This window comes from Engystomops pustulosus, chromosome 4 (genome assembly GCF_040894005.1).
Source record: "Engystomops pustulosus chromosome 4, aEngPut4.maternal, whole genome shotgun sequence".
Classification (NCBI taxonomy): domain Eukaryota; kingdom Metazoa; phylum Chordata; class Amphibia; order Anura; family Leptodactylidae; genus Engystomops; species Engystomops pustulosus.
The window spans coordinates 77,139,988-77,165,754 of NC_092414.1; the positions used below are offsets into that span (position 1 = coordinate 77,139,988).

Below are 25,767 nucleotides of genomic sequence, written 5' to 3' on the forward strand. Positions count from 1 at the left end.
CATACTATTACGTCACATGTCGGTAAGGGGTTAAAGAGAACCTGTCACCAGGAGACCCCTTTTTAGCAATCCCCCTACCCATAGTGCATTGCACATACATTGCTAAACATTTTTTGCATGAAAAATCTGTTTTACAGCACAAAAGAGATCTTATATATTACCTTTTCGATTACATGTACTGTGTGACAAGTCTAGTCGCCCTCTGGGCGGAGCTGAACAGGAGTAGTTTCCCCCCACCCTTGGGAAACGACTCCTCGGTGTGTGAGATTTTCAAAAGTATACTCCCGCCCTTCTCCTTTATTCTTTCGGCCCCTGGCTAACTCCCTGCACACGTCACCTACCCAGATCCTGCACGCTGTCCTGAATTCTCGCTGACCGCCAGGCATTCTCGCGCTTGCGCGGTCAGCATGTCTGAAGTGGTGACGGTCGCAAGGACCCTGCATTTGTCTGCACATGCGCCACACTACGCTGCTGACTCGAAGTAGCTTCGTAGTTTGTGAAGCTCCCGGTGCCTCATTCTCTACGTAGCGCCCGTCACCGCTTCATCTGCGCGTGTCCGTGCGCACAGTACGAGACATGCTGACTGCGCAGGCACGAGAATGCCTTTCGGTCAGCGAGAATTCAAGACAGCAGGCAGGATCTGGGTAGGTGACATGTTCAGGGGGTGAGCCAGGGGCCGAAAGAATAAAGGAGAAGGGCGGGTGAGGGGCGGGAGTATAGTTTTGAAAATCTCACACATGGAGGAGCAGTTTCCCAAGGGTGGGGGGGGGAACAATTCCTCTTCAGCTCCGCCCAGGGGGCTACTAGACTAGTCACACAGTACATGTATTTCAAAGGTAATATATAAGATATCTTTTGTTCTGTAAAATCGATTTTTCATACAAAAAATGTTTAGCAGTGTATGTGCAATACTCTATGGGGACAGGGGGGGTTGCTAAAAAGGGGTCTCAAGGTGACAGGTTCCCTTTAATTATTACCGGGGCGACTTCTGGTTGTCTCCTCCCAGTTGTGATTAAAATTTCTTTACTTTTACTCCAGTTGATAAAATAGTTAATTTGATCAAAGTATTCAGTATTACTAGACTTGTCAATTTTGCCTACTATGACTGTGTCATCCCTATAGCTTTGTAGGTGGCATGTTTCACTACAGTAACGCAAGTCAGGGGTATACGTGGAAAATAAATAGGGGGACAATTCGGTACTACCTGAGGACGATCAGTAAGGTAGTCCTTTATCCAAGAGGATCATTCCTTCGTCCATTGACATCACCGTAAGTTTGGAACAGAGAAGTGGCGGCTGTATAGTATTAAATGCAAAACTGAAGTCAGAACAAATCAGTCGAACAGTAACCCCACTCTATTCCAGGTGTGTGTGCAAACGGTGCAACAGATGTTTACACAGTAAAGATCATTTTAACCCCTTACTTTACAATTGTACTCAGGAGCTAAAAGAGCAATAAAACTATCTCTCAGTGATGATCAGTGAATAAGCCCACTAAAGCTTATTGCAGGTATATCCCTGGTATCAGTTAACAGATTTTCACAAAAAACTAAATTCAGGTTAAGGGGGAGTCTAGATCAAACATACAGCTTTCTTAATGCAATTATCATTTATTCATTAAAATACACATATAAACATTAAGAAACATTAGACTGACATAATTTACTAAAACACATACTGTACACTACATATCTCTGCAGACAATGCAGATGTATTGAGATAATGTTCTTCTTGACTTGTAAAGTCACAGTTAAATATGCTTATGATAATGATGGACTGGAGCAATCGTCAAAAATCATCATGGATTTCAGTAGAAATTTTCAAAGTAACAGCCTGCAGGAGAAGCACAGATGTCATTATAAGGCAGCAAGTGATTGTTATGAGAAGCAATCTATAGACACATCGGCACAATTGGTTGGAATCCAAGTTTGCTTATCTTAGGCTAAAGTCACACCTGTATACTATATGCCAACGGGTGTCAAATTTAACCACATCAGCCTCATGGATGTCTTAGAAGAGCTTACTTCAATAGTAAGATTATATATAGTGTAACTACTGAGTTAAGCAAGCTGTTAAGGAGTAGTTACATTTATACAGTCTATGGGGGATATTTATTATGCGCTGTCGCTCGTGCTCTTTCGCACCCTGGACTCTTGATGTTTCCGGCGGGGTCCAGCACAGCATAGAAATAAAAGTGCTAGCATTTGCAAATATTTTAGGGCTTCTACGCCACTGACATGGCTTGGAGGCCCTGGTAAATATCCCCCTATGGCTCCATGCACACAAACCTATAGGGGGCTGTGATCTGGCCACAAAAATTGCGTCCAGATCACGGCCCCCATAGAGGCTGCTAGCACACTGCACACCAGATACTTAAAGGCTCCAGCCACCTAGTATAACTTAAAGTGATTTCCAGTGCAGAAATTAAATTTAGGCTATATAGGACGTCAGAGACTGTTGCAAATATGCCGGGCTGGGGCCTTCACAGGCAGTTAAATTCAACACATTTTGGAATCTTACACACCAACCTGAAATTCCTTTATGTAAGTCAGGAAGAAAGTAACAAATCCAAATGCTACAATCCACTCACAAACTGCACTTGCTTGGTGATATGGAGAAGGCTGTATACAGAGAAAAGAAATATTACACATAGTAATATTTAATAATAAGTAACAGTAATAATTATACCAGGGCTCCGGCATTAGGTATCAGGAAATGATAAATGACACCATTTTTTTTATCATTTTTGGACATTTTTTACCACCAACCCTGAGGCCAGTCTAAAAGTACTAATAGGTCGTTCGATGTAAGGATTGAGCTCTAAGATAGGGAATAATAAGGGACCCATATGCTATTCCTGCAACGGGGTCTTCTAGAGTCTGCTCCCACCACTGATGAAGATATATAATACAGATTGACACAAAGTGCACAAACTTGTTGTATAAAATGTCAATAAAAAGGAAAACTTCTTACCTCGACACCAATTTCACAATGGTACAATTTCATCCCATCATATGAAGCACATATTATCACTGTTAGGCGTGTGTTAAGGAAAGACATACACCATATTGATTTACTTCCAGCTCAGTACAGTACAGTAGTACTTAATATCTAATAAACAAGTTATAACAAACAATATATAATATATGATTATTATTGTATGAAAAGGATACTAGGAAATATTGCAATTATTGATATCACAGAAATTGTCATTCGTACATAACAGGTTTCCTTGTTACTCCATTGTGGACAGGCTTTGATAGTGATAATGGACTGAAGAAATATATAGGCAACTCCACAGATGAAAGTGAGGAGGGCTCCTACATCATGCACTGTTGTCACAGATGTCTCCTGTAAAAGATTGTACATGTTATATAACATGCTTACTCCACTGTCCACATGGTCCTCTAGTAAACCAAACTCTTCTGTAATGAACACCAGTTCATCACTTCCTGCTATGGTTTATCATTTCGGTGCCTTTTTTATTCTATTTCATTATTTTTTTTTTGTGACAACTAGTTTGCTCTCATTTATCACATACCTACTACAACTTAGGCTACCTGTGTGCTTTTCATGGTATATTGTTTGCAGCCAGGGTTGGACTTGGAGACCAAGGGCCCACCAATGAAATAGATTTTGGGGGCCCACCTACTCCTACATTTTAAATGTACCATATATACTGAGTATGAGCCGAGTTTTTCAGCACAAAAAATGTGCTGAAAAAACCTAACTTGGCTTATACTTATACTTCTTTCCATCGATGCTCCGGCTTCAGCTCTGTATCTCCACGTGGTGCTGTCGCTTGCGTCATGCGTCAGCTGCTTGCTGACATTATAGTGTGTGTGCTGCCTTCGGCCATGATGTCATGGTGCATGTGACAGCACCGCGATGGGGACCCAGAACCGGAGGCACGACAATTCATCTTTATTGTACAGAAAAACACAATGATATCATGACTATGGTAAGCGTGCAGGACTAAAAAAAAAATTGGTACACACTTCCAGAGCAGTGCAGGGGATGCCAGGTTAATGAAGACCGTGCGGCAGTTTTGATGAATCAGGAGCACTCTGCACACTCCACAGGCAAACTGCACATAGTACAGACTGCACTAGTTTTGATAAATGTTTTCTTGTCCCATCCTGGAAAATGTATTTGCATATTTCCCTTAACCCCTTAAGGACGCAGCCATTTTGTAGCTTAAGGCTCAGTCCCATTTTTTGGATTCTGACATGCGTCAATTTATATGGTTATAACTTTTGAACACTGTTACTTATCAAAACGATTCTGAGATTGTTTTTTACCCACATGTTGTACTTCATTTTAGTGGTAAATTTTGGCTGATAAGTTTTGCGTTTATTTACAAAAAAAAAGAAAATATGATGAATTTTCTGAAAAATTTGCCATTTTTGAAATTTGAAATCATTGCGTTTTCAGGCAGATAGATGTACCACCTAAATAAATTGCTGAATAACATTTCCCATATGTCTACTTTACATTTTCACCATTTTTGAAATGTCTGGATAATTTATTTTGATGTCACGCGGCTTACAAATCGAATAGCGCTTTTCCGGATTTTCAGAATTGACTATTTTGGGGATAAATACAGTTTTGAATGAAAATTTACATATTTAGCATCAAAACCCCCTATATAACCAACCCAATTTCAAATCTGCACCCCTCAAGCTATCAGAAACAGATTTTACGAAGATTGTTAACCCCTTGAGATCTTCATAGCAATTACATCAAAATGGAGGCGAAATTTAGAATAGTCAAATTGTGCCGGTTATACGTTCATTTAGCCCTAAAATTTACACATTTCCAAAAGATAAAAATACAAAACCCACCATACAATTTGTTCTACAATTTCTCCCGAGTACAGAGACCCCCCACATGTGGCCGTGACTTGTTTTATGGGCACACAGTGAGGCGCAGAAGGGAAGGAGCACCCTACAGCTGCCAGGATTTTACTTTCCTCATTGGCCTCTTTTGAAGGCTATAAAATTTTCGCTTTTGCGCTATTAGGGCCATGTGACGGCATTTTCTTTGCGGGACGAGATGCTTTTTCCAATGTTACCATTTTGGGGTTGGTATCACCTATTGTTGAAAATTTAGGAACTTCTTTTTGAGAGCAGGAGTAGAAAAGCATCAATTCTCTACTGTTTTTTTTACTTTTTTTTTTGTGGTGTTCACCGCATAGACTAATAATCATATTATCTTCATTCTATGGGTCGATACGATAACGGGGATACCAGACACGAATATATTTTCTTGCGTTTTTTGCGGGACATGTTGTTCTTTGCAACAATATCATTCTAGAGTACATATGTTTTTTTGATCACTTTTTATAGCATTTTTTGTGGGATTGAATAGGTAAAAATCATAATTTTTGGAGGGTTTATAACAGTTTTCTTTTACGGCGTTCATCGTGTGGGTTCAATAATTATTTATTTTTATTCTACGGGTTGTTACGGACGCAGTGATACTATATATGTGTTATGATTTAGACTTTTTTTTAGTTATATGGCTCTTTATATGTTTTGGGGCTTTTGGGCATTTTTGGTGATTTATTACTTTATTTTTTTATTGAATAATTTTTTCTTTTACTTTTTCCACCATGGTAATTGAACAAGCAATCATCTGATTGCTTGTTCATAATAATACCCTGCAATACTTATGTATTGCAGGGCATTATCAGTGTCATCCTATGCACTTGCATAGGGTGGCACTCTGCCAGTAAGATGACGTCACAGACGCCATCATACCGACAGTTCCTGCAGGTAACACTGGGGTCCAGATCGGACCCCAGTGATACCGTAGCAATGATCGGTGCCCCCCGAAAATGATTCTGGGGGGCCGATCGTGGGGGAAAGACACCCCAGATGCATGTTAGATGCCGCGGTCGCGATGACCGCGGCATTTAACGGGTTAATCACCCGCGATCAGAGACAACTCCGATCGCGGGTGTTACACTGGGGTGCCGGCTATCAGTCACAGCCGGCACCCCGTGTTTCCCGATGCCGGTTCGGACGCTGAGCGCTAAGTCACTGAGCTCAGCGTCCGATATATCGGACGCTGAGCGTTAAGAGGTTAAAGAGGACCTTTCACCACTTCACACATGTGGAGATTAGCATTACCATTCTGTAGAGGCTGCTATACAGATTCAGGGGCACTTTTTATTTTCTTTCTAGCCCCCACGGTTTGTCGCTTCCCGCTCAGGTCTGACAGAGTTTACCACCTTTTATGTGGTGCATCTTTAACATAGGGCGTGCGACACAATTTGCAAGTTAAATACGGCGCTCGGTCCAAATCAGTTGGACCATCCGATGGGACGCCCCCTAATTTGTGTCGCATGGAAGCTAGCACAGCTGCACAACAACAAAAGGGTCGCCTGCGCCACAATCCCAGCGCACACCCCTTAAGGACGCAGGGTTTTTTCGCTCATTTCTCGCTCTTCACCTTCAAAAATCCATAACTTTTTCATTTTTCCGTGTACAGACCTCTGTGAGGTCTTATTTTGTGCGTAACAAATTTTACTTTCCAGTTATTTATTATTCCAAGTTATGTACTGGAAAGCAGGAAAAAATTCCAAATGTGGAAAAATTTTTAAAAAACGCATGTGCGTCACGTTCTTGTGGGCTCAGTTTTTACGACTTTCACTGTGCGTTCCAAATAACACCTCTGCTTTATTCTTCGGTTCGGTGCGATCACGGTGATACCAAATTTATTCAGGTTTAATTGGGTTTTAATACATTTTCAAAAATTATAGGAATGTGTATGAAAAAGGAAAAAATTTACCGTCTTCTGACGCTAATAACTTTTTCATACTTTGGTGTACGGAGCTGTGTGAGGTGTCATTTTTTGCAAAATGACACAACGTTTTCATTGCTACAATTTTGAGGACTGTGAAACATTTGGATTACTTTTTATTACATTTTTTATGTGATGTAAAAAGGTGTAAAAGTCGCATTTCGGACCTTTGGGCGCCATTTCCCATCTCAGAGGTCACCGCCGTCAATAACCGTTTTTATATTTTGATAGATCGGGCATTTTGGGACGCGGCGATACCTAATGTGTTTGTGATTTTTACTATTTATTATATTTTATATCAGTTCTAGGGAAAGGGGGATGATTTGAATTTTTAATATTAATATACATTTTTTTAATTTTTTAAACTTTTTTTTTTTACTATTTCTTAGACCCTCTAGGGTACATTAACCCTAGATAGTCAGATCGTTCCTACCATATACTGCAATACAACTGTATTGCAGTATATGGCATTTCTGCAAAGTATACGTTACAATGAGCCACTGGTTCTCTGACAAAGACCCGAGGCTGTCACGGCAACCGATCGCCGCCCCCTGGAGAAGTTCGGGGGAGCAGTGATCGGAGGCAACATGGCGGCGCCCATATGCCGCCACGTTTTAAGTGCTGCCGGCAACTCTGCCGGCGGCAAAGAAGAGGTTAACACCCGAGTCAGTGCTTGCAATATGCAGCAAAGCCCATACCTGTGCAAGCCGTTTCAGCCACGAAAAAGGTGCACAGACCGCAAAAGTGCACAGTAAGAGCCTTAGTAAATGAACCCCAATGTAAATCTGAATTAGATAACATGATGTAAACACAGATACAATGTAAACTTAAGCTTGTTAGCACAAAAGAAATGTAGACATAAAACATGATGTAAAAGTTCCGTGTAACTGGTGGTTGCATTGTGTTTACGCTTATGTGGTACTTACATTGCGTTTAGACTTATATTTATATGGTGTTTGCATTTACACTGTGTTGTATTTACATTTACAGGGCCTTTACATTGTGTTTACATTGTATTTCCATGGCATTTACATTGCATGTCTGTTTACAAAGCATTTGCGTTTACATTGCACTATTTGTAACATTGCCTTTTTGTAAACACACTGTAAATGCAATGTTAACAGAATTTTAACACAATAAACATCATCTACATGAGCATAAAGAGATTACCCGCCTCCTGCTCCAACCCCAGCTCCTCCTCTCTGACCAAACACAGATTATAATAGTCAGATACTGTGGCCAGAACTGTGGGTGCTATAAGGAAAATTCAAAATGCCCCTGAATCCGTGTATCAGCCCCTACAGAATCACACCACTTGGGTGAGGTTTTGAATTGTTCTCTTTAAGACATCTGGGAAGGGAATTCAGCAACAAAAAGTCATACCTGGGAGAAGTCATCTTGAAGGTCTGGACCCAATGAAGTAATGCAGTATGGGGTTATTATCAATTATTAGTAATGTTAAATAATATTATGTAATATTTGCAGTACAAATCATTTTTGGTAAGATATATCCAAAAAAGTATTATATCCAATTGTGCTATTGACTTTTATAAAAATTGTTGAAAGTTTTGTGACTTTTAAATCCCATTTTACTACACTGAGTATTCAATATATTATAATAATTTTACCTATAAACCCACCTGAAAGGATGCCACAATTCCCATCCCAATGCAGCCAAGTATTCCAATGAGCAATGATGCTAAGTTAAAGAAGTAACTCAAAAAGGGGATTCTCAAATTTTGAGCCTGGTTCACTTTATACCTTGCATACATAGTAGCAGCTCCTGATGTGATAAAACACAATAGTAAATTATATGAAAATAGTGTAAGGTTAAACATGAACTATTCAATACATTTACGAATGTGCAGTTGAAAAGAAAAATCGTCTTCATTGCCCATAGCAACCGATCACAGTACATTTTTTGAGGGCAACTGTAAGCAATAAAGGCTGTATTGAATGATATTGTCAACCAAGATATCACCCCGCTCTAAAATACCTAGTTCAGGCCCGGTGTCATACATGTTCCCATAAGGCCTTTTTTAGGAATTATACAGTGTGCCTCATAAAACAGGTAATAAAATCTGTTTGACTACTGTAAACTAAGACTTCATGTGCAGCTCATAGAAGTGAATAAGAGCTGCTCCTGTAAGCCGTCCATCTAGCTCATGTATACAGCTGTGGTAGAAGTGCTGGGTGTCAGATAGTACAGTAGTTAAATGGAGGGGAAACTCAAGTGTTTGTTGGATATTAGATAAACACGAAGGTGGCAGCTTTAAAATTCATTTAATAAAGACGGGAGTTTTGTGTTTTTATAACAAAAACTGAATGGGAAACAGTGAGCAGACGTCTGTGGGAACCTGTCATTAGGTTTAATGGTGAAAACCTGATGACAGGTTCCCTTTAAGCTGTTTGTTGTCAATCTTATGTACCTAAATCAAACTCTGCTGTAACGCACACAAACAAATATTTCTAAAAAAATGTTTTTATATACATATACAACCTCTTTTAGGAAAGGTTTTTAGACAATATTTTAAAAACCACTTACCTAACATGGCAGTGACACTGATCATGAATCCAAACAATCCACTCTCTGGAATGCATGTTCCAGTGTCACTAGAAAAAACAAAGGTATCCATAGTGAAAATGAAAACAGGGTACACTATGCAATATCACCCAAAGATAGTGACAGATCCTTAGGTTATAACCTACGGAAAGTACAAAATACTAAATGACGTGCTTTATTTTATCGCCACTGAGCCTCTGATCAATCAACATCTCTCCCCAACAAGCTTGAAGGATTTTTGGATAGCTCCTGCACATATTGCATCATCATCTAAGTACTTAAGTTTTTTAGAAATAAAAAGGGTTGGGATGTCAGTGGACAAGTTACTTGTGATAACAATAAATAACACTGCAACAATGCCTCAATAAATACCACCAAACAGTGCACCAATTACACCAACAAACAGTTGCCACATATTACAGTTTCCAACTGCTCAGTCATTTTTAATAGATTTCTTTATAAAATGTAAATGCAGCTATAAGATTGGAATATGGCAATTACGTAAAGAGGAATAGTATTCCGAAGTTTGAGAAAATATGGGGGGAGGTGGTTGGACACTCCTGGACTACCATCAGGAGCCCTTCTAAAGCTCAAAACAAACCTGGAATATCAGCTGTCATTGGTGAACTAAAAAATGAAGGAAATGTTCATGACAGGAGATAAGGGACCAACTGGTGCTAGTTGAAGCTGGCTCACAGAGGGGATAGAGGGGGGGGGGGTTCTTGTAGTTTGTAATAAAATATATTTTTTGAGACTGCAATGTATTAATTCTGTAATGCAACAAATTGTGCAACGTGGAATTGTAAAGAAATACTGTCTGTGGCAGTCTCTACTGTTATTTTATTCATGGTATGTTTGCACTTGTTGGGGCGGAAAAAAAAGGGGGGACTTTTTTGCAATAAAAATTACCTGATTTAAAAAGAAAATGTGATAGAGTGCAGAATCACTGGTTAGCCCCTTCAATACAGCTAGGCTGGGCTGCTTGTCCATTTTAGGGTGCACTCACACGTGACATTTTTACTGTGTTTTAAAATTCAATTCTAAAGCTGCACTGCATTAATATTATGTTAACATGTCATTTAGAGCAAACAGTGAAAGCTGTAAAAACCAAGCAAACAAGAATATGTTGCAAATTTTTTCACCGATTTCACCACATTTGGAATTTTCTTCCCACTTCCCAGTAGATGGCATGGAATATTAAAAGAAATCTACAATTTGTTTTTATGTATTGTGAACCAAACATACCTTGAGAATGCTGTAGCTACACTGATGCTGAAACATATCTTGTTTAGTCCCTGATCCGAGTGGTTTTGCTCAAACAAACAATTATAAAATTCAGGACCTTGGGAAAGCTGGGCTGCATGCATGCTGCCATTCATAAACACATTACATGGAGCTTCTTAAATTGCCCAGACATGACTAATCAACCGGAGCTTGATGACTCATAAGCAGCAGCTGGGGGATGGTGCAGCGATTGATTACTTCTGCCTGTCAGGGACAACATAGTGATTCCAGCGTTCTTTGAAGTAGTGCATAATTAGGGTAATAGGAGAAGCCCCAGGGCAGCCACAGGTGCGATAGAGCCTCCTTATCATAATTTTATAATTGTTTTTTCAGCAAAACCACTAAATTCAGGGATTAAACAAAATATGTTTCTGCATCAGAGTAGCTACAGTATGTTAAAAGCAAATGGTAGATTTCCTCTAAATACTGTCACAATGAAGTACAATTTGTTACGCAGAACACAGCTCTGCACATGGAGAAATAAAAAAATTGTATAGATTTTTGAAAGTGGGAGTGAAAATGGAAACATGAAAACAAAAAGGCCAAGTCCTTGAGGGGTCAACACAATGTAAACATAATGCAATTAGGCAAATCTCCTTTCTGCGCAGCTTGAATTGTGTTTCAAAATCTGATGTAATGCCATGTGTGAAAGGGGGTATTCCCGTCTGGGCATTGACATTTAATTTAACTCATCTTCCATACACATACACATGGTGATGAACTCTAAATCCTGGTGGTCGGACATCTAAATAGCACATGCGTGGCCACCACTGCTGGGGTGGCTGTATCCAAGGACAGCTATCTAATTTCTAAGGGACAGCATTGCTACATTTATGGGAATTTAGACCTATATTACTCAGCTTTCTATACTTCCTCTTTTAAACAGGAAATCCTGAAATTACTGTACAAAGCTGTGACATGAGAAGTGACCAGCACTTAATCCCTGCAGCATGAGCTGTACACAACAGCAGTGAGCAGGGATAGCTTCTAAAATATAGACAGTTGCCTGCTTCTGGTACAGCCCATAGTTTTAGTGTCACAACCTGACAAATCACATATTATCACCTGTCATATGGATACGTCATTCATAGATTGAACAAAGAAAACAACTTTTTAATTTGTTAAAGGAGTTTAAACTGTCTGTGAAAGCCAGACTGTGGTCATATTACAGAAATTATGCAATATTTTATTGTTGTAGTCCACCTTTTCGGTTACAATCCTACTTTACACTTTAGGACCCAGGCATAGTGGTGACCCAAGAGGAGCATGGAGTTAGGATTAGTTTATGCAGAAAGTGGTTGTTCTCACCTCTGATTAATAATTATAATAATATTTATTTATATAGTGCTTTACAGATTCTAGAGAACATATACAAATAAAATAAGACATTAGAGAGTAATAACATAGTCATATGAAACAATAGGAAAGAGGGCCAAGCTCACAAGAGTAGCATCCTTTACGTTCGATACGGGGTCATCGAGAGTGGGGTACCCAGTCAATTGAAGATGGTTGAATCATTGTAACCCTTTTCTGTGAAGAGTTTTGAGTTTTTATAGCAATTCACTTACAAAATGTACCTCACAGAGGGGGCATTAGCATACGAACATCCCTCTATCAATGATGTCACGATCCGGGGAGCAAGCGGGAAAGCATAGATTATTGGGCTATGCAAATGCTCATTGACAGTCTTTAGAGGAGCCATTTTCAACTTTTCTTCTTCTAAAGGTTCTTCTGCCAAACCTTTTAGACGGAGAAATCTTCAGTAGTAGTAGCAAGGTCTATTCTTTTTATTGCCTTTTATTTTACAACCTTTTATGTCTCTATAGTTTGCACAGCGTCAAACTGACACCGCCTGGTCACTGGATATAAAGCTGGCTGTGTTGAGACGCGGGCGGGGTCACTGATGATGATGATGACGCCCTCACAGCTGCTCAGAGCAGAGGCCTAGACAGAGGGCAGACTTTGACTGCATCCTCACTGACATCACAGCCTGTGCCAGAACACAAGTGGGGTAGCAGACAGCAGGCAGTGACGTGAGCTGACAGAGATATGTATTAGCATCTATTTATTTGTCTATTTTGGGAGCCCTGTAGCATATAGTCTACTAGGGACTCTATACTAGACTGGCTACTAGGGGACTCTGTACTAGACTGGCTACTATAGGGCCCTGTACTGTATTGGCTACTAGGGGACTCTGTAATAGACCAGTTACTATGAGGCCCAGTACTATATTGGCTACTAGGGGACTCTGTACTAGACTGGCTACTAGGGGACTCTGTACTAGACTGGCTACTATAGGGCCCTGTACTGTATTGGCTACTAGGGGACTCTGTAATAGACCAGTTACTATGAGGCCCAGTACTATATTGGCTACTAGGGGACTCTGTACTAGACTGGCTACTAGGGGACTCTGTACTAGACTGGCTACTATAGGGCCCTGTACTGTATTGGCTACTAGGGGACTCTGTAATAGACCAGTTACTATGAGGCCCAGTACTATATTGGCTACTAGGGGACTCTGTACTAGACTGGCTACTAGGGGACTCTGTACTAGACTGGCTACTATAGGGCCCTGTACTATATTGGCTGCTATGGTGGCCCTGTACTATCTTGGCTACTATGAGGGCACTGTACTATAATGGCTACTAGGGGACTCCGTACTAGACTGGCTACTATGGAGCCCTGTACTGTATTGGCTACTAGGGGACTCTGTCATAGACCAGCTACTATGAGGCCCAGTACTATATTGGCTACTAGGGGACTCTGTACTAGACTGGCTACTAGGGGACTCTGTACTAGACTGGCTACTATAGGGCCCTGTACTATATTGGCTGCTATGGTGGCCCTGTACTATCTTGGCTACTATGAGGGCACTGTACTATAATGGCTACTAGGGGACTCCGTACTAGACTGGCTACTATGGAGCCCTGTACTGTATTGGCTACTAGGGGACTCTGTCATAGACCAGCTACTATGAGGCCCAGTACTATATTGGCTACTAGATGACTCTGAAATAGATTGGCTACTATGGGTCCCTGTACTATATTGGCTACTAGGGGACTCTATACTAGACCGGCTACTATGAGGCCCTGTACTATATTGGGTATTATGGGAGTACTGTTATTATATTAGCTACATGAAGACAATTTGTAATTGATTTTATATATAAAACTACAACAGCAGTACACAGCCATACATGTAGCTACAGCCGTGGTACAGAACCATAGATGGAGCTACAGCCACAGTACATAGCCATATATGAAGCTACAGCCGCAGTACACAGTCATACATGAAGCTACAGCCGCAGTACACATCCATACATGGAGCTACATCCACAGTACACAGCCATACATGGAGCTACATCCACAGTACACAGCCATACATGGAGCTACAGCCACAGTACACAGTCATACATGAAGCTACAGCCGCACTACACAGCCATACATGGTGCTACAGCCGCAGTACACAGCCATAAATGGAGCTACAGCCGCAGTACACAGCCATACATGGAGCTACAGTCGCAGTACACAGCCATACATGGAGCTACAGCCGCAGTACACAGCCATACATGAAGCTACAGCCGCACTACACGGCCATACATGAAGCTAAAGCCGCACTACACAGCCATACATGGTGCTACAGCCGCAGTACACAGCCATAAATGGAGCTACAGCCGCAGTACACAGCCATACATGGAGCTACAGCCGCAGTACACAGCCATACATGGAGCTACAGCCGCCATACACAGCCATACATGAAGCTACAGCCGCAGTACACAGCCATCCATGGAGCTACAGCCACAGTACACAGCCATACATGGAGCTACAGCCGCAGTACACAGCCATAAATGGAGCTACAGCCGCAGTACACAGCCATACATGGAGCTACAGCCGCAGTACACAGCCATACATGGAGCTACAGCCGCAGTACACAGCCATACATGGAGCTACAGCCGCAGTACACAGCCATACATGGAGCTACAGCCACAGAACACAGTACACATTTTTCTACCCTCACATACTATACTGCCCCCCTTCCCTAGGGACTCACCACACGATGCTGGCAGGTAGCCAGGTAATGTGAAATAAAGTACTGAACTGATTCAGAATGCTGACAAAGTCTTTTTTTTAAATCAGAATAACATAGGTTATTGGAAAATTACATTGCTGGTGACATGTGCGCTTTAAAGAGAACCCGTCATGCAAAATAACCCCCCTAAACTAAATATATTTTCATAAACTGCCATTAGAGAGCATTGCCTCTATCCCTTCATTGTCCCTCTACATGCCTGTAAACCTAAGCAATGAGGTCCTAAAGCTGTATGCAAATGACCTGTGAAATGTCCAATGAAGCATTAGCATATTCAAGCTGTCCACCTTATTCATGAGTGGGAGGCACAGCCACACCCCCAGTGCATGACTGACAGCCTGTATAATGATGTGCTTCCTGGTGCTGGTGGCCACACCCCCTGCAGCCTGTGTGTGCATGTGTGTGTGTGTATAGGAGAGATACAGCAGCTCCAGGCAGCCATGTTACAGCAGAACATGTCAGATTCATGTGTAGCTGATGTCTGTGTCTCTCACCTGTATATTAGGAGGATGCAGCATGTCAGCAGATGCAGCACACACACTAGCCATGCTTTACTATACATTACACACAGACATGAGCAGGGGGAGGAGAGGGGAGGGGTAACAGGGGTGACATCACTGCCCCTGACCATGTGACCAGCCTCATTTACATAATAAAGAAATGATGATTTTACAATGAATAATGTATGAAATAACTAGATAAAGGCTGGGATGGGATCCTTGTGAGCTGCTCCAACAGGTAGAGGTGACAGGACAAGTGACACAGACCTGATGACAGGTGTCCTTTAAGTCTTCAGATTTTTTGTTACAGAGCAGAACCTGTTCTCTTTTTTCGAGCTTCCTCCTTCCAGGCACTTTACCTATTTTGACATTATGAAACATCCTTTATATTTCCAAGGTTCTTAGGACATTTAGTTCACAAACAGCAGGTGAACTTTTGTGCAGCTTGAAGTTAAAATTACAAGAGAACTTTTTCAGCACCTTTTATGTTTTCTCGTTTGCTGCAACCCACTTAGACCCTCACATAACACAAGGAACACGAACAGTGCATGTTCTCCGTCTATCATTTTCTATATCTTCATGAAACTGTGTTGTAGAAATCCTGCAGAAAATAAAAGGGTTAATCTCTAGAGATGAGCGAACACTAAAATGCTCGGGTACTCGTTATTCGAGACGAACTTTTCCCGATGCTCGAGTGCTCGTCTCGAATAACGAACCCCATTGAAGTCAATGGGAGACTCGAGCATTTTTCAAGGGGACCAAGGCTCTGCACAGGGAAGCTTGGCCAAACACCTGGGAACCTCAGAAAAGGATGGAAACACCACGGAAATGGACAGGAAACAGCAGGGGCAGCATGCATGGATGCCTCTGAGGCTGCCTAATCGCACCATTATGCCAAAATTATGGGCAACAGCATGGCCATGACAGAGTGACAGAATGAAGCTAGATAGCATCTAAAACATCCAATAATTGACCCTGACACTATAGGGGACGGCATGCAGAGGCAGCGGCAGCAGGCTAGAGAGTGGCATGGCGACATACCCTAATTGGACTCAGGCTTCAAACCAATGGGTGTCAGAGAGGAACCAAAGGAGGTGAGCAAGAAGCGCTCAAATAATATCGGTACATGATAAAAGTTTGCCAGTATATTTTGTGGATTACACAGCAGGGTGGCGACAAAGTTAACATGGAAGCCATGAAAACAACCCAAAATTCTGCCTGACACAGCTCGTTTGATAAGGGGACCATGTATGCTTACAGTTCATGCCAGTCGCTGCACTGGCTGCCTGTCTCCTTTCGAATACAGTTTAAAATAATAATAACCCTCATCCATAAAGCTCTGTATAATGCTGCACCCCCCTACCTCTCCTCTCTTATCTCAGTCTATCGCCCAACCCGTGCTCTTAGATCCGCCAGTGATCTTAGATTAACCTCTACCCTAGTGCGGACCTCCCACTCGCGTCTCCAAGACTTCTCTAGAGCTGCACCAATTCTATGGAATGCTCTGCCCCGGACTATCAGACTAATACCTAACCTCCAAAGTTTCAAACGTGCTCTTAAAACCCATTTCTTTAGGCAAGCCTATAACACTCATTAACTGCATGAAGTTTTAACTCTTCTACTAACCCGTCCTGTGTCGTCCTCCCATCTGTTATCCAGCAACCAACAGGCACCAGACTTCTCTGCAGTCCCATTCACCCTGGACCTGGTATATAAGATGACGGCTGAGTGGTTCAAGCGACAGCAATTCCATTTATTATATTTTTTTCTATTCCCTAAGAAGAATGGCTTGACCATTAAATATTCTTTTACCTCGTGTTACCCCATCATCTTCATAAACCGTAAGCTCTGGCGAGCAGGGACCTCACTCCTGTTGTTCCATACAAATGTTGTGCTCTGTTACATTACATTTGTATTTGTTTCCTATGATTTGTAAAGCGCTACAGAATATGATGACGCTATATAAATAAAGATTATTATTATTATTATTATGGAGGCAGAGAACTAGTAGTAGATTAAAGGTGCTGCAACTATGTTAGTTGGATCTTGGGATGGAGCTGGCGCTCTGCAGCCAGGCGAGCTTTCGCCAATCCAAGCCCCTGTCTCTAGGCTACTCCCCAAACAGCACTTCTAAGAACCTTTTGTATAAGATCAAGTGTAGTAGCGTTCTTATAAGTTTAGGATATGGCGGGTGAGGGGAATGTAAACAGATGCGCAAGAAGCGCTGAAATAATATCCCTAAATGGTAAAAGTTTGCAAGTATATTTTGTGGATTACACAGCAGGGTGGCGACAAAGTTAACAACTTTGATGTGGAATGCCCTGTAATAGCTCTTGGGCGGTGTGCCTTTTATCGCCTAGGCTCAGCAGTTTCAGCACGGCCTGCTGTCGCTTAGCGACGGCACTGCTGCTGTGCCTAGAGCTACCGACTGATGGCGCCATGCCCACGGATGGTAATTCGGAGGAGGAGGAGGTGGAGGAGGGGTGGGAGGAGGTAAAGTAGGCCTTTGAGACCTGGACCGAGGTAGGCCCCGCAATTCTCTGCGTCGGCAGTATATGACCAGCCCCAGGGTCAGACTCGGTCCCAGCCTGCACCAAGTTAAGTGTAGTAGCGTTCTTATAAGTTTGGGATATGGCGGGTGAGGGGAATGTAAACAGATGCGCAAGAAGCGCATGATGCGCATGGAGCTGGCGCTCCGCTGCCAGGCGAGCTTTCGCCAATCCAAGCCCCTGTCTCTAGGCTACTCCCCAAACAGCACTTCTAAGAACCTTTTGTATAAGATCAAGTGTAGTAGCGTTCTTATAAGTTTAGGATATGCCGGGTGAGGGGAATGTAAACAGATGCGCAAGAAGCGCTGAAATAATATCCCTAAATGGTAAAAGTTTGCCAGTATATTTTGTGGATAACACAGCAGGGTGGCGACAAAGTTAACAACTTTGATGTGGAATCCATGAAAACAACCCAAATTTCTGCCTGACACACCTCGTTTGATAAAGGGACGATGTATGGAGGCAGCTATATGGACGACTTTTGGAGGTAGCAATGGAGACAACGTGTGGAGGCTGCTATGGAGACAATTTAATTTGGATAGTGCCTGTATGTGGCAGTCCCAAACATTTTTCAAACCAGAGGAGCAGGTAGGTGGCCCTCCAGTAAAATGGAATAGATTGAGTGCCTGTATGTGGCAGTCCCAAAAATTTTTCAAACCAGAGGAGCAGGTAGGTGGCCCTCCAGTAAAATGGAATAGATTGAGTGCCTGTATGTGGCAGTCCCAAAAATTTTTTAAAACAGAGGACCGGGTAGGTGGCCCTCCAGAAAAATGGAATAGATTGAGTGCCTGTATGTGGCAGTCCCAAAAATTTTTCAAACCAGAGGAGCAGGTAGGTGGCCCTCCAGTAAAATGGAATAGATTGAGTGCCTGTATGTGGCACTCACAAAAATTGTTTCAAACAGAGGACCGGGTAGGTGGCCCTCCAGAAAAATTAAATGCATGAAGTACTATAGCAAGAGCCAGTGGGCCCTGTCAAAAAATAGCCATTTTCCTCTGCTTTACTGTACAAAGAGGAGGAGAAGGAGGAAAATGAGGAGGAGGAGGAGTGGATCAATTATTCAGGTTGAGCTTCCTTCACCTGGTGGAGATTGGAAATTCTGAGAAATCCAGCCTGAATTCATTTTAATAAGCGTCAGCCTGTCAGCGCTGTCAGTCGACAGGCGTGTACGCTTATCGGTGATGATGCCACCAGCTGCACTGAAAACCCGCTCGGACAAGACGCTAGCGGCAGGGCAGGCAAGAACCTCCAAGGCGTACAGCGCCAGTTCGTGCCACATGTCCAGCTTTGAAACCCAGTAGTTGTAGGGAGCTGTGTGATCATTTAGGACGATGGTATGGTCAGCTACGTACTCCCTCACCATCTTTCTGTAAAGATCAGCCCTACTCTGCCGAGACTGGGGACAGGTGACAGTGTCTTGCTGGGGTGACATAAAGCTGGCAAAAGCCTTGTAAAGCGTACCCTTGCCAGTGCTGGACAAGCTGCCTGCTCGCCTACTCTCCCTCGCTACTTGTCCCGCAGAACTACGCACTCTGCCGCTAGCGCTGTCAGAAGGGAAATACTGTTTCAGCTTGTGCACCAGGGCCTGCTGGTATTCATGCATTCTCACACTCCTTTCCTCTGCAGGGATGAGAGTGGGAAGATTTTGCTTGTACCGTGGGTCCAGGAGAGTGAACACCCAGTAATCGGTGCTGGAATAAATTCTTTGAACGCGAGGGTCACGGGATAGGCAGCCTAGCATGAAATCTGCCATATGCGCCAGAGTACCAACGCGTAAGAATTCACTCCCCTCACTGGCCTGACTGTCCATTTCCTCCTCCTCCAACTCCTCCAACTCCTCTTCTTCTGCCCATACACGCTGAACAGTGAAGGACTCAACAATGGTCCCCTCTTGTGTCTCGCCAACATTCTCCTCCTCTTCCTCCTCATCCTCCTCCACCTCCACCTCCTCCGATATGCGCTGAGAAACAGACCTGAGGGTGCTTTGGCTATCAACAAGGGAATATTCTTCCCCTGTCTCTTGTGACGAGCGCAAAGCTTCCGACTTCATGCTGACCAGAGAGTTTTTCAACAGGCCAAGCAGCGGGATGGTGAGGCTGATGATGGCGGCATCGCCACTGACCATCTGTGTTGACTCCTCAAAGTTACTCAGCACCTGACAGATATCAGACATCCACGTCCACTCCTCATTGTAGACTTGAGGAAGCTGACTGACCTGACTACCAGTTCTGGTGGAAGTTGACATCTGGCAGTCTACAATCGCTCTGCGCTGCTGGTAAACTCTGGATAACATGGTCAGTGTTGAATTCCACCTCGTGGGCACGTCGCACAACAGTCGGTGAGCGGGCAGTTGGAGGCGGCGCTGCGCTGCCCTGAGAGTGGCAGCATCTGGGCTGGACTTCCTGAAATGCGCACAGATGCGGCGCACCTTCGTGAGCAAATCAGACAGATTGGGGTATGTCTTGAGGAAACGCTGAACTATCAGATTTAACACATGGGCCAGGCATGGCACATGTGTCAGTCTGCCGAGTTGCAGAGCCGCCACCAGGTTACGGCCGTTGTCACACACAACCATTCCCGGCTTGAGGTTCAGCGGTGCCAGCCACAGATCAGTCTGCGCCGTGATGCCCTGTAATAGCTCTTGGGCGGTGTGCCTTTTGTCGCCTAGGCTCAGCAGTTTGAGCACCGCCTGCTGTCGCTTAGCGACGGCACTGCTGCTGTGCCTAGAGCTACCGACTGATGGCGCCGTGCCCACGGATGGTAGTTCGGAGGAGGAGGTGGAGGAGGGGTGGGAGGAGGAGGAGGCATAGTAGGCCTGAAACACCTGGACCGAGGTAGGCCCCGCAATCCTCGGCGTCGGCAGTATATGAGCAGCCCCAGGGTCAGACTCGGTCCCAGCCTCCACCAAGTTAACCCAATGTGCCGTCAGCGATATATAGTGGCCCTGCCCGGCAGCACTCGTCCACGTGTCCGTGGTCAGGTGGACCTTGTCAGAAACGGCGTTGGTCAGGGCACGGATGATGTTGTCTGACACGTGCTGGTGCAGGGCTGGGACGGCACATCGGGAAAAGTAGTGGCGGCTGGGGACCGAATACCGAGGGGCGGCCGCCGCCATGAGGTTGCGAAAGGCCTCGGTCTCTACTAGCCTATAGGGCAGCATCTCCAGGCTAAGCAATCTGGAGATGTGCACATTAAGGGCTTGGGCGTGCGGGTGGGTTGCACTATATTTGCGTTTCCGCTCCAGCGTCTGGGGTATGGAGAGCTGAACGCTGGTGGATGCTGTGGAGGATCGTGGAGGCGACGATGGGGTTTTTGGGCCAGGGTCCTGGGCAGGGGGCTGACTAGCAGCTGACACAGGGGAAGGAGCAGTGGTGTGCACGGCCGGAGGTGAACGGGCTTGTTGCCACTGAGTGGGGTGTTTAGCATTCATATGCCTGCGCATACTGGTGGTAGTTAAGCTAGTAGTGGTGGAACCCCTGCTGAGCCTGGTTTGGCAAATGTTGCACACCACAGTCCGTCGGTCATCCGGTGTTTCCTTAAAGAACCTCCAGACTTCTGAAGATCTAGCCCTCGCCGCAAGAGCCCTCGCCACGGGAGCTTCACTAGTTGACACATTTGGCGCTGATGCACCAGCTCTGGCCCTGCCTCTCCGTCTGGCCCCACCACTGCCTCTTCCAACCTGTTCTGGTCGAGGACTCTCCTCCGTCTCAGAAGCACTGTGTTCACCCGGCCTCTCAACCCAGCTTGGGTCTGTCACCTCATCATCCTCCGATCCCTCAGTCTGCTCCCCCCTCGGACTTCCTGCCCTGACAACAACTTCCCCACTGTCTGACAACCGTGTCTCCTCATCGTCGGACACCTCTTTACACACTTCCACTACGTCAAGAAGGTCATCATCACCCACAGACTGTGACTAGTGGAAAACCTGGGCATCGGAAAATTGCTCAGCAGCAACCGGACAAGTGGTTTGTGACTGTGGGAAGGGTCCAGAAAACAGTTCCTCAGAGTATGCCGGTTCAAATGCCAAATTTTCCTGGGAGGGGGCAGACTGGGGGGGAGGAGGCTGAGGTGCAGGAGCTGGAGGAGTGGCGATTTCGGTGACATGGGTGGACTGCGTGGAAGACTGACTGGTGGTGGACAAATTGCTCGAAGCATTGTCAGCAATCCACGACATCACCTGTTCGCACTGTTCTGGCCTCAACAGTGCTCTACCACGAGTCCCAGTAACTTCAGACATGAACCTAGGGAGTGTAGCTCTGCGGCGTTCCCCTGCTCCCTCATCAGCAGGTGGTGTCTCACCCCGCCCAGGACCACGGCCTCTGACCCCTGCAGTAGTTGGACGCCCACGTCCCCGCCCTCGTCCTCTACCCCTAGCCCTCGGGTTAAACATTTTTAAAATGAGAGTTATAACTTTATTTTTTTTTTAACTTTTTTTTGTTTTTTTTTGTGTTTTTTGTTTTTTTTTGTGTTTTTTGTTTTTTTTTGAGTTTTTAAAACCAAACAATGCTATCCTATTGCTATGGCTATTTTCTAGCCAAGTATCAAAGCACACTACTATGCCAGATGAGATGACACTGAGTTAGTGCCTAATTGAAATCCAACCCCTACTAAATTTTCCCACTTCGGTCTTTGCTATGGATATGTGCGTCACTAAGCGCAGAACACAGCGGTCGCAAGTCTCACTACAAATTGCTCAGAATTGGCTAGTACATGCACTGCAGAAAGTACAGCCACCAGCAGATCAACCAGAAATCAAATATATAGAACGCTACTGTAGGCGTAAGTAAGCTCTTTGTATTCTCCTATGGCTATTTTCTAGCCAAGTATCAAAGCACACTACTATGCCAGATGAGATGACACTGAGTTAGTGCCTAATTGAAATCCAACCCCTACTAAATTTTCCCACTTCGGTCTTTGCTATGGATATGTGCGTCACTAAGCGCAGAACACAGCGGTCGCAAGTCTCACTACAAATTGCTCAGAATTGGCTAGTACATGCACTGCAGAAAGTACAGCCACCAGCAGATCAACCAGAAATCAAATATATAGAACGCTACTGTAGGCGTAAGTAAGCTCTTTGTATTCTCCTATGGCTATTTTCTAGCCAAGTATCAAAGCACACTACTATGCCAGATGAGATGACACTGAGTTAGTGCCTAATTGAAATCCAACCCCTACTAAATTTTCCCACTTCGGTCTTTGCTATGGATATGTGCGTCACTAAGCGCAGAACACAGCGGTCGCAAGTCTCACTACAAATTGCTCAGAATTGGCTAGTACATGCACTGCAGAAAGTACAGCCACCAGCAGATCAACCAGAAATCAAATATATAGAACGCTACTGTAGGCGTAAGTAAGCTCTTTGTATTCTCCTATGGCTATTTTCTAGCCAAGTATCAAAGCACACTACTATGCCAGATGAGATGACACTGAGTTAGTGCCTAATTGAAATCCAACCCCTACTAAATTTTCCCACTTCGGTCTTTGCTATGGATATGTGCGTCACTAAGCGCAGAACACAGCGGTCGCAAGTCTCACTACAAATTGCTCAGAATTGGCTAGTACATGCACTGCAGAAAGTACAGCCACCAGCAGATCAACCAGAAATCAAATATATAGAACGCTACTGTAGGCGTAAGTAAGCTCTTTGTATTCTCCTATGGCTATTTTCTAGCCAAGTATCAAAGCACACTACTATGCCAGATGAGATGACACTGAGTTAGTGCCTAATTGAAATCCAACCCCTACTAAATTTTCCCACTTCGGTCTTTGCTATGGATATGTGTGCCACTAAGAGCTAAACACAACGGTAGCAAGTCCCCCTGCTAATTCCTCACAAAATGATACTAGATGCAAATTAAAATAAAAAAAGTAGAACGTTATTGTAGCCCTAAGAAGGGCTGTTGGGTTCTTGGAGAATCACTCCTGCCTAACAGTAAGCTAATAGAACACCCTAACGCTTTCCCTGACCAGCAGCAGCTCTCTCCCTAGCGGCATCCAGACACAGAATGATCCGAGCAGCGCGGGCAGCGGCTAGTCTATCCCAGGGTCACCTGATCTGGCCAGCCAACCACTGCTATCGACGTGTAAGGGTACCACGTCATGCTGGGTGGAGTGCAGAGTCTCCTGGCTTGTGTTTGGCTCTGTTTCTGGCCGCCAAAAAGCAAAACGGCGGGAGCTGCCATTTTCTCCAGCGGGCGAAGTATTCGTCCGAGCAACGAGCAGTTTCGATTACCCTAATGCTCGACCGAGCATCAAGCTCGGACGAGCATGTTCGCTCATCTCTATTATTCTCCTTTTGTTTTGCCTCATCTTTGGCTGGAGACCAACAAGTGGGTGAGAAATAGCTTAGGGAATGGGTTTTTATCATCTTTTTGTCATCTGCCACTGCTAGTTGTCTTAGAATTCATGTATGTGAGGAGGGACATGGTGGAACTTCACATAGATGTTTCTTTATATACAGTGGGGAAAATAAGAATTTGATACACTGGCGAATTTGCAAGTTTCTCCAGCTACAAAATATGGAAAGGTCTGTCATTTTTATTCTAGGTACACTTCAACTGTGATAGATAAAATCTAAAACAAATCCAGAAAATCACATAATATGAATTGTAAATAATTTATTTGCAGTTTATTGCATGAAATAAGTATTTGATACAATAGAAAAACAGAACTTTATGGAAATTTAAATCAAATGTGGATAAACCAAGTGCACCTACTTATAGATTCAGACACGGACTGTGGTAATCATCTTATATCTGTTATCCATAGCCTCCTTCCTTCTAAAATCAACATTTTAAAAGATTCTATTGAGGCAGAAAGACTTTGGGAGCGTTACCAGAGCACTTCCATGCTGTAGATTTGGAGGCTGTTAAGGTGGGCAGGAGCACTTCCCCCCTCAGACTGTGAGATGAAACTTCTTTTGTTGCAGTGAGATTACAGCAGACAGAGGGAGTGGGGAAGTGCCGAGGGAGCAGGCAATTTTAGCAAATTTTTTGGTGAAAAGTCTCATACAAGTCGCAAATTATTCAGCAACTAGTACCTCAGTATTCCCTACAACACTGTGTGAGTGTAATGGATTTACATTTTGAATTGCACTTCATTAATCTGTCTGGCACATTGGGGCTTATTTACTAAGGGTCGCGGATCCCACTTTCATCGGTTTGTTCTCTGTTTTCGGGATTTGCGCAGCTTTGACAGGTATTTAACAGGGGTTTGCACCGGATTTTGGCGTGGCTGCGCTGGCTTTCATGCGACAGAAATCAGGCGGCGTGCCGTCGGACAATCCGACTAATTCAGACTGAGCGCAGGATTTAAGTTTCAAATTGTGTCGCAAGCCAATGCACTTACAGACACCAAGAAGAGGAAGGTGAACTTTTCGGCGGACAATGCACTTTCTGTGAACTCCTCAGACCGGGTAAATAAATGTGCCCCAATCAGATATGACAATTTGGTTAAAAATCATTACTCTACATTACTCAACGGAAGTCCAATACTTTTATCTGTAGCTTGAAAACATTTATCTTGATATGAAGAAACCACAAAGTTTTCATTGTCTACACAAAGCCACAATAATTTCCTCATTCACAAAATACAGCTGTAAAATTACAGCTTGAGAAAGCAGGTTAGATGAGCTAAAGCTACTGTCCTTATTGTTTAAAAGGTTTTCAGAAGTTTATACATTAAAGATCTGCAAAAAGAATATTTAATGGAGCTTATATGTAGATTTTATTATTCGAAAGCTTCTGGAATAATAAAAGGCAATATTCCAGGCATATTTAAAAAATCTCTTAAAAATTGCAGGGGCACTGCTAGCAATGCCATCAGTATTAGCAATGCCATTAGAGGAGGGAAGGTGAATACGGATCACGTGCCCCAGCACTGCAGACACTTCCATGTGCCCTTCATGGGCTTTGAACACATGAGTTATGCATTTGGGCCTTTAAATGCTACAAATGTTTTACAATACAGTAGTG

The 25,767-nt window shown here is 43.7% G+C and overlaps 1 protein-coding gene across 3 annotated transcripts in view; it reads right to left on the reverse strand.

The window, feature by feature from the left end:
• Window positions 1-346: 346 nt before the first annotated feature.
• The window catches only part of DRAM1 (DNA damage regulated autophagy modulator 1), a 35,993-nt gene continuing 10,572 nt past the window's right edge, over window positions 347-25,767 (reverse strand). For all 3 annotated transcript variants that reach the window (XM_072150666.1, XM_072150665.1, XM_072150664.1), the window contains exons 2-7: window positions 9,352-9,419; window positions 8,447-8,589; window positions 3,173-3,350; window positions 2,973-3,031; window positions 2,528-2,620; window positions 347-1,832 (exon numbers count right to left, since the gene is read on the reverse strand). In XM_072150666.1, the coding sequence (XP_072006767.1) occupies window positions 1,788-1,832; window positions 2,528-2,620; window positions 2,973-3,031; window positions 3,173-3,350; window positions 8,447-8,589; window positions 9,352-9,376 (543 nt within the window). In that variant the 5' untranslated portion in view covers window positions 9,377-9,419 and the 3' untranslated portion in view covers window positions 347-1,787. The remainder of the gene's footprint in view (window positions 1,833-2,527; window positions 2,621-2,972; window positions 3,032-3,172; window positions 3,351-8,446; window positions 8,590-9,351; window positions 9,420-25,767) is intronic.